The 17519-nt window shown below is 43.0% G+C and overlaps 1 protein-coding gene across 1 annotated transcript in view; it reads left to right on the plus strand.

Annotated features, from left to right (window-relative positions):
- The window catches only part of kalrna (kalirin RhoGEF kinase a), a 124552-nt gene that overhangs the window by 34328 nt on the left and 72705 nt on the right, over positions 1–17519 (plus strand). The window contains exons 2-13 of the mRNA XM_041951472.1: positions 1515–1589; positions 4511–4625; positions 6376–6568; positions 7895–8068; positions 8200–8283; positions 8436–8567; positions 9748–9870; positions 11767–11889; positions 12450–12641; positions 13824–13955; positions 16118–16216; positions 16324–16455. Of these exons, the coding sequence (XP_041807406.1) occupies positions 1515–1589; positions 4511–4625; positions 6376–6568; positions 7895–8068; positions 8200–8283; positions 8436–8567; positions 9748–9870; positions 11767–11889; positions 12450–12641; positions 13824–13955; positions 16118–16216; positions 16324–16455 (1574 nt within the window). The remainder of the gene's footprint in view (positions 1–1514; positions 1590–4510; positions 4626–6375; positions 6569–7894; positions 8069–8199; positions 8284–8435; positions 8568–9747; positions 9871–11766; positions 11890–12449; positions 12642–13823; positions 13956–16117; positions 16217–16323; positions 16456–17519) is intronic.

The raw sequence follows: 17519 nt of genomic DNA on the forward strand, positions 1-17519 counted from the left end.
GCGATGCAAGCGGAGCGGTAGAAGCCTGAACGTAGCATCCATGCTCAGCAGGGCCAGGAGAGAGAAATGGAAGCCTGAGGCCACATTCATGGAGACGACACTGCAGCATTTACACTAGCCAGTGCTTTAGCAGGTTTTATCTGATTTCCGACTCACATGTACTTAACATCACCACTGAGACAAACAGGAGCTATATTTCCCCAGCAAAAACACTGGTACTGTCCTTTAAATACGGTGGAGCCACCTCCACCAGGATACAGTCCATCTCTGCAGTGTAGGTTTAACAGTGGCATCAGGTTTAAATTAATACCATTTGTCTAAAGCACTGCCACATTGTTACATGAGCCAACATAAAACCGATCAGTTAGATTGTCAGATGGTCGTGACGACATTCTCAGTTGCTGAACTGTGGACAGCTCTGATTGGTCGAACGACCTCTGAATGTGGCCCAGAGATGTGATCGCAGTGCCTCAGTCACACGTTGGTTAAAGGCTGTTCCCTTGGGTTAAGTAACCCAGGATACATTTGAAATGCATCACGACATATTCAGGATAGAAAAATTGGCCCAAAATCAACAAATTTGTGTGTTTCTAAACTCTACCAAAGTGGAAATGATGGATTTAAAGATTGAAACTTTATGCCTTTATGTTTAATGAATATAAAACAGGTTTGTGTTGATGCCAGGCCTTTAAAACATGGAGCTGACTTTAAAACCAGTCAAATCTGGTGTCTCTCTCTCTTTCTCTCTCTCTGTTTTTGTGTCCTGAGATAGATTTTGCCGACTTAGCGTTCTAACTGTGGAATGTTCTTGGAATGTGTATGTGCATGTGCATGTGTGTGTGTGTGTGTGTGTGTGTGTGTGTGTGTGTGTGTGTGTGTGTGTGTGTTGCAGCCAGGACAGTGTGTCACATGCACACACACACAAACACACACACACACACACACACACACACACACACAGCAGGACGTGGACATTTGAGCTCGTTTTCTGCTGAGAGCGAGAGAGAGAGAGAGAGAGAGAGATGAGGGGTGTAGAGAGAGCACTAATAAAAATGAGAGAGAGAGAGAGATTTCATAACATGACAGACGGATGACCAGATGAACTGAGAGGGAAAGAAAGAGAACAAGAGCCGGGAAATGAAATCATAAAGATATGAAGGGATTACAAAGGATGGAAGAATGAAGTTGACGTGATTTTGCTCTTATTTCACTGTGTACCTTCCACACATGATTCTGACGAGTGACTGGAAAAATACTGCTGCTGCTTCCACGAAACTGTCATAAAATTAATTACAAAGGTGTAAAACGCTGAGGCGAAGGACAATGTTACAGGATATTAAAGACAAAGGACAAGAGACTCTTGATAATTTAGATTTAAACTAAAAAAATCTGTAAAAACAAGATGTGTGTGTGTGTGTGTGTGTCCTCTCTCACAGGAATGTTGATCTGATAATGGGATTAATAGCGAAAGCTCCACTGACTCGCCGCCTCTCCCTCTCTCTGTCTCTCTCCAGGGTCGCTGAGGACTGAAGGCATCAAGGCGTCGGAAGTTCTTCCTGTGTTAAAGGAGAAAGTTGCCTTCGTGTCAGGTGAGCGTCAGTCAGTGTTGTGCTTCAATCACCAAACCTTCAGCGTGAGACGGGAATCCAAGCTCGTATAGACAGCTGTACCACGAGAATCCTCCTGAATGAAGTAGATAATAACACTCAGAGTTTCCTCTTTACAGCTGCTGAGAGATACCTTCAGTCAAGAGCTGAGAAAACCCCTAAAGTTAGAGAAGGAGGGCCTTCTCACAATATCTACAGTGATTGGTTGACAAATAATTGATAGATAGATGGATGGATAAATGAAAGGAGCTTCAGTGACGCATCACATTACATGTTGGTTTGATTAGTCTTCCTGACAGACGGCTGAGATATTCCAGGTTTATCAGTGGTGTTACAGTAGTCTCAGGTTTGACAAGGTGCGTATGCCTCTCAGACCTCCCCTGCTCGTCTGGGGGCCGCTCTGTCAGACTTCCTCAGGGTGCACAACCTGATCCAAGACAGTGACAAGCCTACATACAGAACAGCTGGCCCTCCAGTGCACATGACAGCTGATTTCAGGAGGAGCCCCAACATGCTCAATAACACTGTGTCGGCCATTAGAAAACCTGCTGGGCTGCAGAAAAGATCACTGGTGTGGACCAGGACTTGCACACCTCCTGAGACAGGAAGCTGGCAGGGAAAGCCATCACGGGCCCTTCACACCCTGAACATGACTTATGTGAACTTCTCCTCTCTGGCAGGCGCTGCAGGTCACTGTGTGCCAAAACAAGCAGAGAAAGCAGACGCATGAACAGTTTCACTCCACAGGCCATATAGGTCATCACACGCACACACACTCAGCCGTGTGAAAGATTCTGACTCTGACTCTGACTGTACAAACAAGATGTAGCATCACATGACCTCTTAAATTGACCAAGAAATTGAAAGTCACCGAAGATATTGAAAGTCAGGATTTTCTCCCACTACAACAGCTGCTGTGAGAACAACACAAGCACAGCTCACAAACAGAAGGACACCTAACAGTGTATGCTACCGTGTTTTTGTGCTTTTATTTTGAAATAATTTGCATCACTCTCAAAATTTTGGACCAAATCTGAAACAGAGCCAGCGACAACATACATTAATCCAATGTGCTTCAATTAATTTTAGACAAGAGAACAGTCAGAACGGTGGGAAACTGACTAAATCCACCCCACGCTGATGACCAGGACGCACCATGTGATCCACTCACTTATTACACATAGTGAAACACAGACCCAAGACCCATAGCCATGCCGCAGTGACCTACTCAGACCTGCTTAGACTGAATGTAAATTTGGACACAGTCCTACTCAGGTCCAGGATCTGGTCATGCCTGGCCACCAGAAACTGAGTAAACCCATGTCGACCCATGCTATGTGGTGATAAACTTGCACTGTAAGGGGTTTGATAGTAAACCATTTGTAAAACATGTTCACAGAGAATGGGAGAGAGACCTAGAGAAAGAAAGTGAGACAGGGAGAGAGAGAGAGAGAGAGAGAGAGAGAGAGAGAGAGAGAGAGCATGTAAAACACAGAGTGCCAACAACGATCTGTCATCAAGATTCCTCCTTAGATTACAGCAGCGTACTCCCCTCCCAAATCACACACACACCCACACGCACACCCACACGCACACACACACACACACACACACACACACACACACACACACACACTCAAACACGAACCGATTTTCCATGTCTGAGTAGCAGTTTTATAAACAGTGCGGTTTGTGTTTCTTACATTAATCTAACCAAAACATCTCTATACACATCGTTTATCACAGAGAGGGAGGGAGAGTGAGTATTCCGGATGGCTTTCGGAGCCGTTGGAACGTGTGTTTACTGGCTCATGGAGCTGTGATGGGACTTATGTTACAGATACAGAGATATTAAAGCTGTTAGTGTAAAGTAATGTGCAGATTAACACTGACGTGATCTACTCGATGAATGAATGGAGTGACAGCGGTTATAGTGCAGAGTAACGTCTGAGGTTTTGTAATGGTTACTTCGTTGATCTGGTGAGTTGTATGTAGTCGTTTTTGTTTTTTTTGGAGTCATGTCGTGTGTTCATGGCATGTAGTTCATTGCAAAAAATAATGTACATGTTACGTGTTTTTGTTGAGGCTTATACTTGAATTGTATCATTAACATTTTACAAAAGATAATCTTTATTCTGGAACTTTATGTGGCAAAGCTGCAGCAGCAGTGCAGCTGCAGCTGATCACAGTTCTGCCATAACCACTACATGCTCTGCTGCTCCCTCTGTAACTTCTACAAGCTGCTAGTCCTTCTGCTCCCACTACCACCGCTGCTACTGCGACTACTAGTACTGCTACAAGTGCTACACCTACAACTATTACTCCTGCTGCTGCTACTTCCACTGCTGCTCTTGTCGGTACTGTCGGTAGCTCCTGCTACAAATCTGATTCCAAAAAAAGTTGTGACTCTGTGTAAAACAGATTGTGATAATTTGCTCATTTTTTGACATATATGCAACTGAAAACAGTACAAAGACGATAAATTTCATGTTTGACCTCATCGACTTCATTGAGTTGACGTTGTGAAACACTTCAAAAACACCTGTTTGGAACATTCCACAGGTAAACAGGTTAAATGGTAACAGGTAATGAGGTATGAGGTATGAAAGGGGTATCCTCAAAAACTGCTCCTACTTTAATGTTGCTGCTATTTCTTGATTCACAGTAATGAAGGAATATGTCATCAAATGTTTCTGTCACCGTCTCCTCATGCCTGTGGAGCTTTATGGCGTAGCGTCATCAGCCACCTCAGGCTTTGGCTACAGGGACAATACTTGTAGCAGGATAAAGTCTTTTGGTGCCTATGGATTTGACAATAAAAGAAGGAATGCCTTTGAAACACTGCCCACAGTATGGCCCATCATGAAACATCAAGCTTATTGTCTGTATGTGCGCATGCACAGGTGGGCGGGATAAAAGAGGAGGACCAATCTTGACATTTCCTGCTAGGAGCAACCACGACAGAATAAAACAGGAGGACCTGAGGAGGCTGGTAACCTACCTGTCTACTGTTCCCAGGTACACACACACACACACACACACACACATACACGCACACACACACACACCACAACTTGCCTAACCCTAACCCTAACCCTCACCCTAACCTTAACCCAAGTCTTCATCTGAAAAATTAATGTTGTCCCCATAAGGAAGGTGAGTCCCCACAATGAGACTGTGTAAACAGATTTATGTGCACACACACACACACACACACACACATACAAGCAGCATTCAGATCTGTGCTTCAGGACAATAGAGTCTGGTGAACTGGACTGACATGTGGCAGATATTAGAAGGCAGAAGTGGAGGGTGAAGTGCATGTGGAGTGTTTCAGTGCTGCTCACACTGTGGAGTCAAACACTCCTTTCTCCCGCATCGCAGCAGCAGACTGAGAGCAGCGCTTGATTTGCATCAGCATCAAAGCTGCAGTGTTTGCAGAAAACAGCAGCAAGTCTGTCACACTTCACTTCAAGTCCATCTATTCCTGCTGGCCCTCTTTACGGCCTGAGGATGTTACAAGGAATGAGCTGGTCAAGAGAAAACTGATCAGTAATCAGTAGGAGGCCAGTCCCCGTGACTCTCCGTGAACATCCCTTGTAAAAAAAAAATGGAATAAAAGATTTGGAACATTTTGGGTTCATTGTTAAAATCTATTTTTGTCGATTTGTTGAGTAGCACGAAAAGGACTTTATGATGATGACGATGATGATGGTGATGATACTCAGATCATTTGCAGCACTTTGTTGCATCCCAGCCAGCAGAAGAAAGTGAAAAAGAAAGAAGTGTGGCTAAACAACAGGACACTATCTCTTACCACTATTTCCTATTTACTACTCTATATCTGACAATACTCATGACAAGCATGTCATCAGGTTTTGGGTTTCCTACCTTCTTCTGTCATCGACTCATTGAATATTTTAGCAATGCAAACCAATTTACAAGCATAGCATAGATAATACTGCCAATAATCTAATCACAGTGAACGTTTATTTGTTTTATTAACAGATTATGTTCATGGTACCGTGCAGCTGTAAGCAGGAACCTTTGTTAAAACTCCCTGGTGGTTAATTCAAAGATGTTCTGACATAAAATATCGATATCCATCTGCCTTAAAGCACAGCATTGATAAGCTGCCACTGAAAATTTTAAACAAGCCTAATAAATCATTGACATTTGTAAATAAAAAGAAAGCTTTTCATGAGCAAAATTATCAAATTATCAGATGACAGAGTGTCCTTGAATGTAACAACGGGGGGAGTTTTCGATCTAGTCTGTGCTTGCAGCTGCAATTCACCTGACTGGCTACAACACAAAACTAGCCCCAAATACGCGTTATCGTTTGATCCCAATCAGCCCTGCTCTGATTCCTCCTGCTAATTGAGCTGCTGTTTCCATGGTGACGAGTGGCACTTGTGCTTCCCGGAGGCAGATTAATGGATGTGCTTTTGTTGAGTTTATGTTAATGGAGGCTGCATGCGGGTGTGTGTGGGGCTCTGAACACACCTGTGTTCAGAATGTCTGTGACCGACTGATGAGGAACCTGCAGCTGAGACCGGGCAGGCATATTTGTTATTGATTATTAACTGATGATCCTGTTGTAATATATGTGGAAAGACATTTGACAGTTGTTCCCTAAGTTCCCTACCTCTCTCTGTGTAAGCTTTCCAAGTTCTTCCATTGTCTTCCTCTGTGGTGCCTTTCTTTCTCTTCTGTCTGTCATCTTCTAACGTTACGTCCCTGCCGTGGACTCTGTGTCTCCTGTCAGTGAGGATGTATGTAAGCGCGGTTTCACCGTCATCATCGACATGCGGGGCTCAAAGTGGGAGCTGATCAAGCCTCTGCTGAAGACGCTCCAGGAGTTTTTCCCAGCTGAGATCTGCGTGGCGCTCATCATCAAACCAGACAACTTCTGGCAGAAGCAGAAGACAAACTTCGGCAGTGCGAAGTTCTCCTTTGAGGTCAGCGGGCTTCCTTGTTTTCTCAGTTCACATTCCTTGTTTTGTTTTGTTTTTTTACAGCAATAATATATTCTGCAGGTTGAAATGACTGTGTGCTGAAGCAGGATGTGAACGTAATCATTTCACCTGTTGAACTGAAGTTTAGCAAGCAGCAAAAAATTATTGAAACATTATTTTCTGATTTTATACATATTAGTGGTCATTTTTTGTGTCTTATAGGAAACACGCAAAGATTGCTTGCTTATAGGTTTTGTTGTTTTGTGTCACATCCGTAAAACTTGTTCAGGTGACAGTTCTTTTTCTAAGCTAACTCTGTTTTGGTCAGGTTAGCATGCTAGCTCACGTTACCGAAGGCAAAGTTCATTTTGTTTGGTTGAGGTTAGTTAAGGGTTCAGTATAATTATTAAAACTGCTGGGTTTACATTAGCTAATGATTCACTTTTCAAGGTAAAACTGTTAAATTCAAGATACCTAATTTTTCAGTTTAGCAGGTGAAGCAGTTTGGCTCCCGTTAGCTAACATTCATTGCATTCATGCGTTCATTTGAATGGGCAGGATCATTTATATGCTTCATTGGTTCAGGTTCAAACTGTTTGGTTCATCTAATGGTTTACAACGTTCGGCCTGTTGTGATACCTGAAGCGTCACTTTATCAGCTGAAACTGTCTGATTCGGATTAGCTAATAGTTTAGTGCAGCAGCTGAAACGGTTTGTTTCAAAGATATTTTGAGTGACTGAAGACTCCACAGTGGTAGCGTCTTCAGCTGAAGCATTAAAGATGTTGGACAACAGAGCTCAAGCTCTCTTTGCTCCTTTGCTAAAGGGCCATGCTGGTAAACACAGAGGGAGCACAAACCTTTTGCAGTCACACAGAACAAGTTATAACAGACTACTTTCTTTAACCTAAATGTAGATTACCAGTCCACTGCTTTGGTCCCATGTTATTTTTTATAAATGCATATTTACAATTCCAAATTGACTCATAAGTCTGAAATGTTCTGACTTCCGATGTCAAATGAAATTTCTGAAGGCCTGAAAATGGCAGCAAGGTAATCATCATTAAGATAAGAAGTATGCTTGCCAACAAAATGAAGCGTTTTTGTTTTTTTATTAAAATTTACTAAACCTTTCCAGTTTCTAGATTCTACCATACTGCTGTACAGATGGTATATATTTGTATTTGTTTTCTGACTGTCTATGTCAGATTTGTTTGGTGTCTGTCACTGGAACATATGGCACCAACCTGGATGGATGACCCGTCACTGCTAAAAACATGCATTTTGATATTTCCCTTGAATTTCTGTTTGTTTGTCTCTCTGTTACCAGACCAGCATGGTGTCAGTTGAAGGTCTGGCCAAACTGGTGGATCCCTCCCAACTGACGGACGACTTCGAAGGCTCACTGGATTACAATCATGAGGAGTGGATGGACCTGAGAGTCTCTCTGGAGGAGTTCATGTCCAACGCCGTTCACCTATTGTCCAGGCTGGAGGATCTGCAGGTGGGACATGGACAGATGGGCAAATGAGTGAATGAATGGTCAATCAAGGGAAAGATGGATTGATGATTGGATTGGTTCAAGAGGATTAAAGGAACCACCCTTAAATGAGAAGGCTGTACTGTGTGTTGCAGGAACTTCTTTCCAAAAAGGAGTTTCCTGCGGATGTGGAAGGATCTCGTCGGTTGATAGAGGAGCACACGCAGCTGAAGAAAAAGGTAGGAGAGCTCCTATCATGACAGTCTGAAACAAACGGCACAAACATCTCGAGAAATTAACAACTAGCAGACCTTTTGCCATCACAGACAACCTGACAGACGTCATGTTAAGCTGCTTAAGCAATTTCTTGTACTGTCCTCCTCTCCTGTAGGTGCTGAGGGCTCCGGTTGAGGAGTTGGATCGGGAAGGCCAGAGGTTGCTGCAGTGTATACGATCTAGTGATGGTTTTTCAGGGAGGAACTGCATCTCAGGCTCAGCTGACTTCCAGAGCTTGGTACCCAAAGTAAGTCACCCATCCAAGGGAAGTTCACTCCAGCTGGGAATATAGACAGCTGATGGGCCACCACAGCCTTTAAATGGGCCCAGAGAGAAACAATGCAGAGACGACTGAAAGCTTCTTGACTGTAAAAAACAAAATGGTTTATTGTTGCTCTCTGATGCACATACACAAACAAAATCACACTCACAACAAATGACAGACATCACAGTCGCTGTGCCAGAACAGGCAGATAGGGAGGCAGCATGTTTCAAGCTCGGTGCTCTCCCCCAAGCACCATAAAGGGCAAGGAAAAAAGGGAAAAGAGGTTGTGAAGTGACATAAGCTCAACTTAGTCTGTCCACATGATGTAAACAACCACTAGGAAAATACTTGCTAGATAGCAAGTGTTATCTTCCTGTGCAGAGGAATATAGAGTTAAGAATAAAGCACTAAAACAGTACTAACTATAGTCGCCATTTATCTTCCATAAAAACCTTTGTTATCCTGCGTTTGAGGAACTGACTGTTTCCATTCACACATGTACTCTAACGCATGCAAACCCTATTTGACTTCTGGAATATTAACAACAATGACTGAGATGAACTGTCACTAGGAAATCTGGCAGTAAACACCAAACATTTGTATGTACACCAAATGACATTTTCCCAATTATGAAGTGAATCTCGATGATTTCACCAAATGATGCTCCCAACAAATCCACAAAAGTTGTGAAAGAACTCATTGTTCAGGTTTTTTTTGCATAAAACACATACAATGTTCATTATAAACATTTGCAGTTGTATTAATATTTAATGTGAGGACTAAAAGATAAATACCTTAAATTCCTTAACCTTAAATGGTTTTTTTTCATTTGAATCTCATTTATCAGTCTCAGAGTGCTTTGTAATGTAAACAAAAATAACCAAATAAAGACAGATAAATTAAGCAGTATGATAAGTGCAAACAGGGTAGAATGCAATATAAAACAAAGATCCTGTCACATCTGGACAATTTAGAGATATGTTTTATTATACAACCCACCGGTGCAGTTGAAAGACCTGCAGCAGCACTGTCTGGGATATGAGAGTAGACATGATGAAATGTAACGAGTAGCTGAGAGCTTTAAAAACCAGAAACACACACATGTCATTGATTTTTAAAGAAAATAAAAACAGTCAATAGTCCAATTCTTGCGTTTTGCCAGGTGGCCAGTCTGCTGGATAAGCTCCACTCCACGAGGCAGCATCTCCACCAGATGTGGCATGTCAGGAAGCTGAAGCTGGACCAGTGCTTCCAGCTCCGACTCTTTGAACAGGACGCAGAGAAGGTGAGTCATACCTGAGCCGGGTGTCGCTAAATGAGCAGAAATTATCAGCGGGGCTGCGTCACACATAAGAAATGCAGCATTGCATGTGCATTAAACTTGCTGCATATTGTGTTGGCAGCATGAGTTGTGATAAAACAAGAAGTTGATCAGAGGAGTGGATTGTGTGTGATACAAAGATGGAACATACGTGCCATAAAAGGCAGTCAAACTCACACTCACACACGAGCCTCAGTGATCTTGTTTTTGTTTTCCTGCGTTACTCAGACACACAGTACGATCCCAAGATGGAACCTAAACATAGACTCAGAGACTATAAATGGTTGAGAACATAGTTTATCAACAAAAGTATTGTCAGCTTTCTTTCGTTAAAATAACATGATTGCACATCCAGTATTTCCCCCTGCGTTCGTCTTCACCTCCATCCAGGATTCAAACCTCTGTTCAGTTTGGCCCACATGTGGGTCACTGTTGATTTCTTCGGGAACCTTTTTGTGGTGTAAATGAATTAGCCAGCACTGTTTATCTAAACAGATGAACATGTTTAGCATTTAATCCAGTGGAAAATCAGCCAGCATGGCTTCACATACCCGAGCTAAGTGATTAGCTGTGGTTGTGAGTGAATGCTTGGACTCCATTCATCATTAACATACCAGCCTGTTAAAGACCACATGCAAAACTGTTTCAGTTTCATTCCAGAACACTATATATAGAAAGATCAAGCTCTCTGCTGTGAAGGGGTCAGTTATACATAATGTGACATTAGGGTGGATGGTCAAGGTATAATACAGGTAACCGTAACCTCTGAAATGCTTTTATTTTATAAACACCACTAAATAGCTAAAAGAAATTCTGCAAAAATCTAACATTTGAACACAATAGAAAATATCTACATATATTATTGTTTTCTGGGATTGTTGATACCTGCAAACCTAATAACTATATACCAGTATATCCGGGTGACAAAGCTTAAAGTTTTAAAAATGAGCAGATGCAAAAGCAATGGTTCCCCAGGATGGCTAAACCATGTGAACCTGTGGCCCTGCCTCATGCCAGCAGGGTTGTGTGTGTGTGGAAGCATCCTACGTGGTGTTGATGGGATACAGCGGACTTGGTGTGTTGTTCCACGCAGGAATCCACATGCAGGAGCAGTAAATATTTACTGTAAAGCAAACAGAGAGAAAAAAATAAAACAGTGTTGTCCACATCAGTGTTGTCGTGCTGAGGAACTGTGGGAGTGGGTGGACGAGTTTACACTGTGGGAAACACTCAGCGCTGGCAGTTGAGCCGGGGAAACGGTCAGACCTGACGAGGTGTCCGTTCCGTGGAAATCGCAGCTAGAGAAATGACTGTGTGGATGATGATGTGGTAACCATGGTAACCACTCTGCACCACAAGCAGCCTCCATCTGTCCGCAAAGATTGATTCAGAGGGAGAAGCAACCTTGAAGGTTGCCCTGGCCTCCTTCAAGGATTAACAGATAAGAATGAAGCCAAGAAGGGAAAATTATTTGTCATGTTTTCAAAGGAATATTCGCTTGTTGTTTGTAGCCTGGGCCTTGTTTATGTCATTTTGGCCGCAGTTTCTCTCAGTTATGGTAATGTTTTACTCACCATCTTTATTGTAGACACGTAAGATTAGTCACAGCAGCTGCTTGAGAATGCTTCACACATTTCATTACATGAGTCAAAGTTCATCCTTGATCCTGGAAACACTAGCTTATCTAGAGCCTTCAATCACAAAGCTGCAGTGTATGTCCTCTTATTGCAGATGGCCTCTTTGTTTCTGTTGCAACTTTCAGTTCCAATTCGAGGCTTTTTGTGCTGGCAGTAACACAACAAAATGAACGTGTGACCTAATTTGCAATGTTGTTAAAGTTGCTGTGCGGTGTGTGTGCAGATGTTTGACTGGATCAGCCACAACAAGGAAGTGTTCCTGCAGAGTCACACAGAGATTGGCCGAAGTTACCAACATGCTGTGGAGCTGCAGACCCAACACAACCACTTCGCCATGAACTCCATGGTAGCAAACGTCATCGGCACCATCATTCTCCTATTACACCACTGTACATCTCTGTGCATGACGGCAGAGACAGGAAGAGGCCACCAGCATGAACACACCGCTGTGCACTAGTTAACCTGTTTATCTGGCTGAAGTGTTAACTGCTCTCCGAATACAGCAATGCAGTTACTATACATTAGCTTAGGTTGCTTTAGTTTATCTGTTACAGCTGCTTTAAAAGTCGGTGAGAAGAAATCTTTCAAATAGAGCTAAAACAGCAGTACATTGGAGGAAACACACAAACCAAGGCATTAAATCTACATCTCCTAAAGTAGAATTCATTTCATTCTCAATTAAGTTTTGCACAGAACAGTCTGATATCATTTAGCTATTTTTACACATTTAAGTCATTTTGGACCAAGTTTTATAGAAACCGCTAGCTACCAACATTATTTCTGCATTTTTTACTGTCTGGACACTGTTTTTTATGCTAAATGCAATCTAGAAATATACTGATGACAACAGGAGAAACCGGTTGGTAACCAACTGTGGTTTGTTCTTTTTTATTTTCTTCTTCACAGAATGCCTACGTCAACATCAACAGAATCATGTCAGTGGCGAGCCGCCTGGCGGAGGCCGGCCACTACGCCTCCACGCAAATAAAACAGATCTCAGGTCAGCTGGATCAGGACTGGAAAAGTTTCGCTGCTGCTCTCGACGAGCGCTCCACCATCCTCGCCATGTCGTCTGTCTTTCACCAGAAGGCTGAACAGGTGAGATCACAAGAAAAGAAAAAAAATCGCGTCTTTGAGCAGAGCTTGGCTTCTGAACCGACAGCGTACCCGGCTAGCATCGGGTGGGAAAAAGTCAGCAGTCCTTCCTGATGTACTTGGACTTCCCCTTCACTTCTCTGCCATTAGAGGAAAAGCTGTTCCACTTACTGTGAGACTGCTGTTGCTCGGTTGCTGAGCTGGTAACCATCTAATCTAGGACTCTCTCTGCAGCAAGCAGACACGCGTCCAGAATGTAAAATGTAAATGGGACATTTTTAGTGTCTGATTACATTTAATAGATCAAACTGCTCCCCTGCTGATTCTTGGACTGTTGACATGGCAACAGATGGGACTTGTTTGATTCCTGCTGGGCCCTTGACATTAGCTACAAGTGTACATTTGAGAGAGCAAGAGATGAAAGACAAGAGAAGAGAGGGAGAGAGTGGTGGAGGCAGAGAAGGGATTGGCTGAGCCTGAGAAAGGGCCTAATGAAAAACAGAGAAACAAGAGAGTGTCAGGATGAAAGATGAAACACAAGATGGGGAAAGAGAGACAAGTGAAAGAAAACTGGCCTTACTACAGACAGGAGGAACATTAGAAAAGTGAGAGTTAGAGAGAGAAGTGAAGACTGTCTTCACTTTGCAGCCACATTAACCCTGTTAGAAAATGAGTGTCAGGTTTTTTTTTTTAATCTTGTGACCGAAAATTGATATTCCATGTTCTTCAAGGGACTCAAGCTGTTATTTAACTAATCATAGCATCATCATGTGTCTACAGTCACTATAGACAGGCAGAAGCTTATCTATAGAACAATAACTCTTCTCACATGTCAGAAGATGTGCATGCACACAATGCACACAAAGTCACAGATGTCAGTCTATATAAAAAACTCATCAACAATTCATCACGTAAGGCTGGTGAGGATCCGCAGCAAACATCACGACAGCCTGGTCAGTAGCTGTTGAGGTGTCTTATTATAGACCACAGTGATGGACTGACCAAGCAACATCACCAGCCTTTGGCCCAAAACCAGGTCCAGTTGAGACTTTGTGAAAAGGTGAAAGCAGATCAAAAATAGACAGAACTGTTCGTTAGATCAGTGACTGTGATGTGAAAAACCTCTATGGTAATTTACGACACAAATTGTCTGACTTTCTGTGTGTGTCTTTCTGTTGCATCCAGTTCCTCTCGGAGGTGGAGGCTTGGTGTAAAGTCTGCAGTGAGGGAGGGTTACCGTCTGAGATGCAGGAGCTGGAGCTCGCCATCCACCGCCACCAGAGCCTGTATGAGCAGGTCACCCAGGCTTACACAGAGGTAAAGCGGCAGCATGCCTAACCACATGTCCTCGTGATTGAAATCCACTCATGTGCTGCCACCAGAACCTGTGTGGTGAAGCCACAACGGCTGAAGCCAGCACTTAACTTCTAACAAACTTTCGGTTAACTGCCTACAGCCGTGTCTGTCAGTTAGTGGCACCACTTTTCTGTAAAAACACTGCTTTGTTCGCTGTTCTCCATTATAGATGTGCATTTCCCAGTGTGCCTCGGTGTCCACGTCTCTGTGTGTAGTGTATGAGAGCTGAAACGTGCATCCCTCTGTGTGGTTCATAGTGGTGGTTAAGAAGGACAGTTAGAGCAATTTTCTGATTATATGAAACACTTTAAATGTCCCCTGAACTGCTGAACAACACATTTTAGCTGAAAACCCCATGACAGCATTCTAGAAAAGACTGTAAAGCATGAAAACTGCTCGCTTCGTTGCAAACTATGAAACATACACTTATAGCTGTGATGGTAGTATATTTAAGAATAGTATGCTGGAAATCATTCAAAAATACTATTAGTGTACCTCTCAGGATGGGAGTCTCTCCCTTGGGTGCTTTTAGTGCTGCTCTTTGGCAGCTCAGTGATGCTGGCGGCGATGACAGGGAGGTGTTGGTCAGCTGCCGCACCGTCCAGATCAGCTCCGTGTTCCACCAAAGCTGGCCTGGGAGCACTCCCTCTATTCCTTGCTCTGCTGCAGTCTGATGTTTTATCTTCAGACAGGCTGTTGCAGTGTTAGCTGACTTTATACTTATCTGTGAAGCGATAAGTCCGTATATACGCACACACATGAAGCTGGGCTGAGGCTGAGGCTGAGATCGAGCAGCTTGGCATGCTATGACTGCGCTGTTTCATGCGAGAGCGCTGCAAAAAGTGACGCCCCGAGCCGGGAGGATTGTTTTTATCTCGTCCTCTTGGCTTGATGCATTTATTTAATGAGGTGAAAGTGTGTTACAGTTACAGTTCGTTTTAGGCTTCCAGAAACCATGTGACACAAAATAATAACTCTAAGGAGAAGCTCCTCTTGTGTCATGTACATGGATAAAGATGAGCTACAACATCCTGTTCTGTGAAATAATGTGATTACATACATCTTTGAATGAAGACAGATGCAAGTGTGTCTGCCAGGTGTGTGTGTGTGTGTGTGTGTGTGTGTGTGTTTAAGCTTCTCTTTGCCCGGCTGCTTCAAGTGTGACAGAAACAGCGTCTTTAATCTCTGCAGAGCGTTTATTTCGCCACTAGTTCAAAACAACAAACTCCTTCATGCAGTTTGTGTTCTTCATCCTGATGAAGGCAGTTGGTTCGTGGTGTTGAATCAGCTTCACAACTAACCATGAAAAAACTACTTTTTTATCCTCTTTCCTTTGTGCATCTCATTAAATAAATCTTCTTAATTAGTTTCATGTCCGTGCCAGTTCTGCAGTTTACCGGCTCAGGAGCCAGTAAAACTTCTGGAACGGTTCCCTCTCAGATAAAAGCAGCAGTGCTGAAACAATTAGTTGATTAGTCATCAGACATACGCCGTATTTCATAAGATGCACACCACATGAACCTGCAGGATGTTTTCCACCAGCCCACAACAGCTGAAATAACTCACTTTAACAGTATGTTGACAGTTGACATCGTCATTTTCTTCTGAATGATCTTCAGTGATAAAAACACTTACCACAGGCAGAGTATGGTACATTTATCTGCATAGCACCTCTCAACAACAAGGCAATTCAGAGTGCTTTACATAAGTCATAAAGACATTAAGACAAGATATAAAAGAAACGAGGCAGCATAAAAAGACAGACAGGCCCATTTCTTGCAGAGAGGAAACAGGAGTTACCGTTCGTGTGTGACGCAGAGGCTTCAGTGGTGTGCTTCCATCTATAATTTAGCAATTAGCAGTAAGACGTGAAAAGCTTTTTTAGAAAGCATATATTTGTTTTGGAGAGGGAGGGGAACAAAGAGAGAAGAGCGAAACTGAGCAGAGAAGAAGAAGAAAATGAAAGAAAACTCTGTTTCCAATTTGAATTTGTTTGTGAGAAGCAGTTTTACTCTTCATCTGCCTCTTCTCCTGTCTTCCCTTCAATCTGTGTTCGTCTACCTCTTCTGTCTATCTGTGCACCCTTTCTAATCTCTCCATGGCCTACCTGTCTCTGTTTCCAGGTGAGTCAGGATGGTAAAGCCCTATTGGACGTCCTCCAGAGGCCTCTGAGTCCCGGCAACTCTGAATCGCTGACAGCCACTGCCAATTACTCCAAAGCGGTCAGTACCATTATGTTCCTCTACTGGATCTGGAATCTTCTGCTAGCCAGTCACTAACAAAATATGATGAAATGACTTCAAAACATCACTGTCTTGTTATTTTGCAGGTTCACTGCATCCTGGACGTGGTTCACGAGGTTCTTCACCATCAGCGACGTCTTGAGAACATTTGGCAGCATCGAAAGGTCCGACTGCACCAGAGACTGCAGCTGTGTGTGTTCCAGCAAGATGTCCAGCAGGTACACAAACAACACACATGCAGAAAGCATACGGCGACAGAGAGATCCAAAAGAAAGCGGAGGAGTGAGACTATGTTGTTGCAACTGGATGGAAACTTTGTGTTTTGTAAAATATAACGAACTGAGAAAAAACAACATTGTAAGTTTTTATGGCAGTTTTGAGTTTACTGAAAGGGCTTCGTAAGAGTTTCGAACACCCATGAGGTCAGAACAGTTTGTCAAACCACAGTGGAGCATGTAATCTTGTATGTAAGTGTGTAATCAAGTGAGCAGACAGCAGTGACGCGTGTCTCTGTGTGTAACAAACTTTGCCGAGCAGTACAGATGAGGATCACCACAACACGTTCATTCATCTCCTCTGTCTTCTCGTCCCGGCTAAACAGTGTGTAATGTGCAAATTCCTGAGATGAAATGCTCGGAGCCGATCTCTGCTCCGCTCATATTTCTCAGACGAGCAGACTGTGGTTTTGGAAAGGTGTCAGCATAGATTCCTGGAGGTTTTAGAGATATTCAGGGGCTCAAAATTTAATATCACAGCTATATTTTATGAAGGGTATTTTTAACCAGCAGAGTGAATGTCATCAGTGGGGAGGAGGAGGTCTCTATTATTTTATTTTCTTTAAAGTGATTGTGGGTGGACAGTAATGCACTTGAAATGAGGTATCACCAAATACCACTGGCATTACTGAAACCCCTGGAATCTCCACATGTCCACATGCGCACTCCTTTTTTTAACATAAAGCACAATAACAAGGACATGGAGTGTTGCTGATGCAAAGCAGCTAAGCTCGGGCAATATCATCCAACTGCAGAGAAGCAGCTCCTGTTGTTTACCACCTACAGCTCCAGTCCAGTCTGTGCCTCCTGTTGAAAACAGATACATGAGATACATTATACAGTGTGTTGAAAATAGTTAGTAAAACAAGGACATGAGAGAAATCTATGAATGAAGTCATATAATGTTGTTTCCATCTACTGAGTACATTTGATGCAGACACTGTAATGGTCAATTTCAGCTTTTATTTTTGTCCATGTATGTGCTGGAATGCACAGACTCAGTTAGT

Source organism: Chelmon rostratus, chromosome 13, assembly GCF_017976325.1.
Source record: "Chelmon rostratus isolate fCheRos1 chromosome 13, fCheRos1.pri, whole genome shotgun sequence".
Classification (NCBI taxonomy): Eukaryota; Metazoa; Chordata; class Actinopteri; order Chaetodontiformes; family Chaetodontidae; genus Chelmon; species Chelmon rostratus.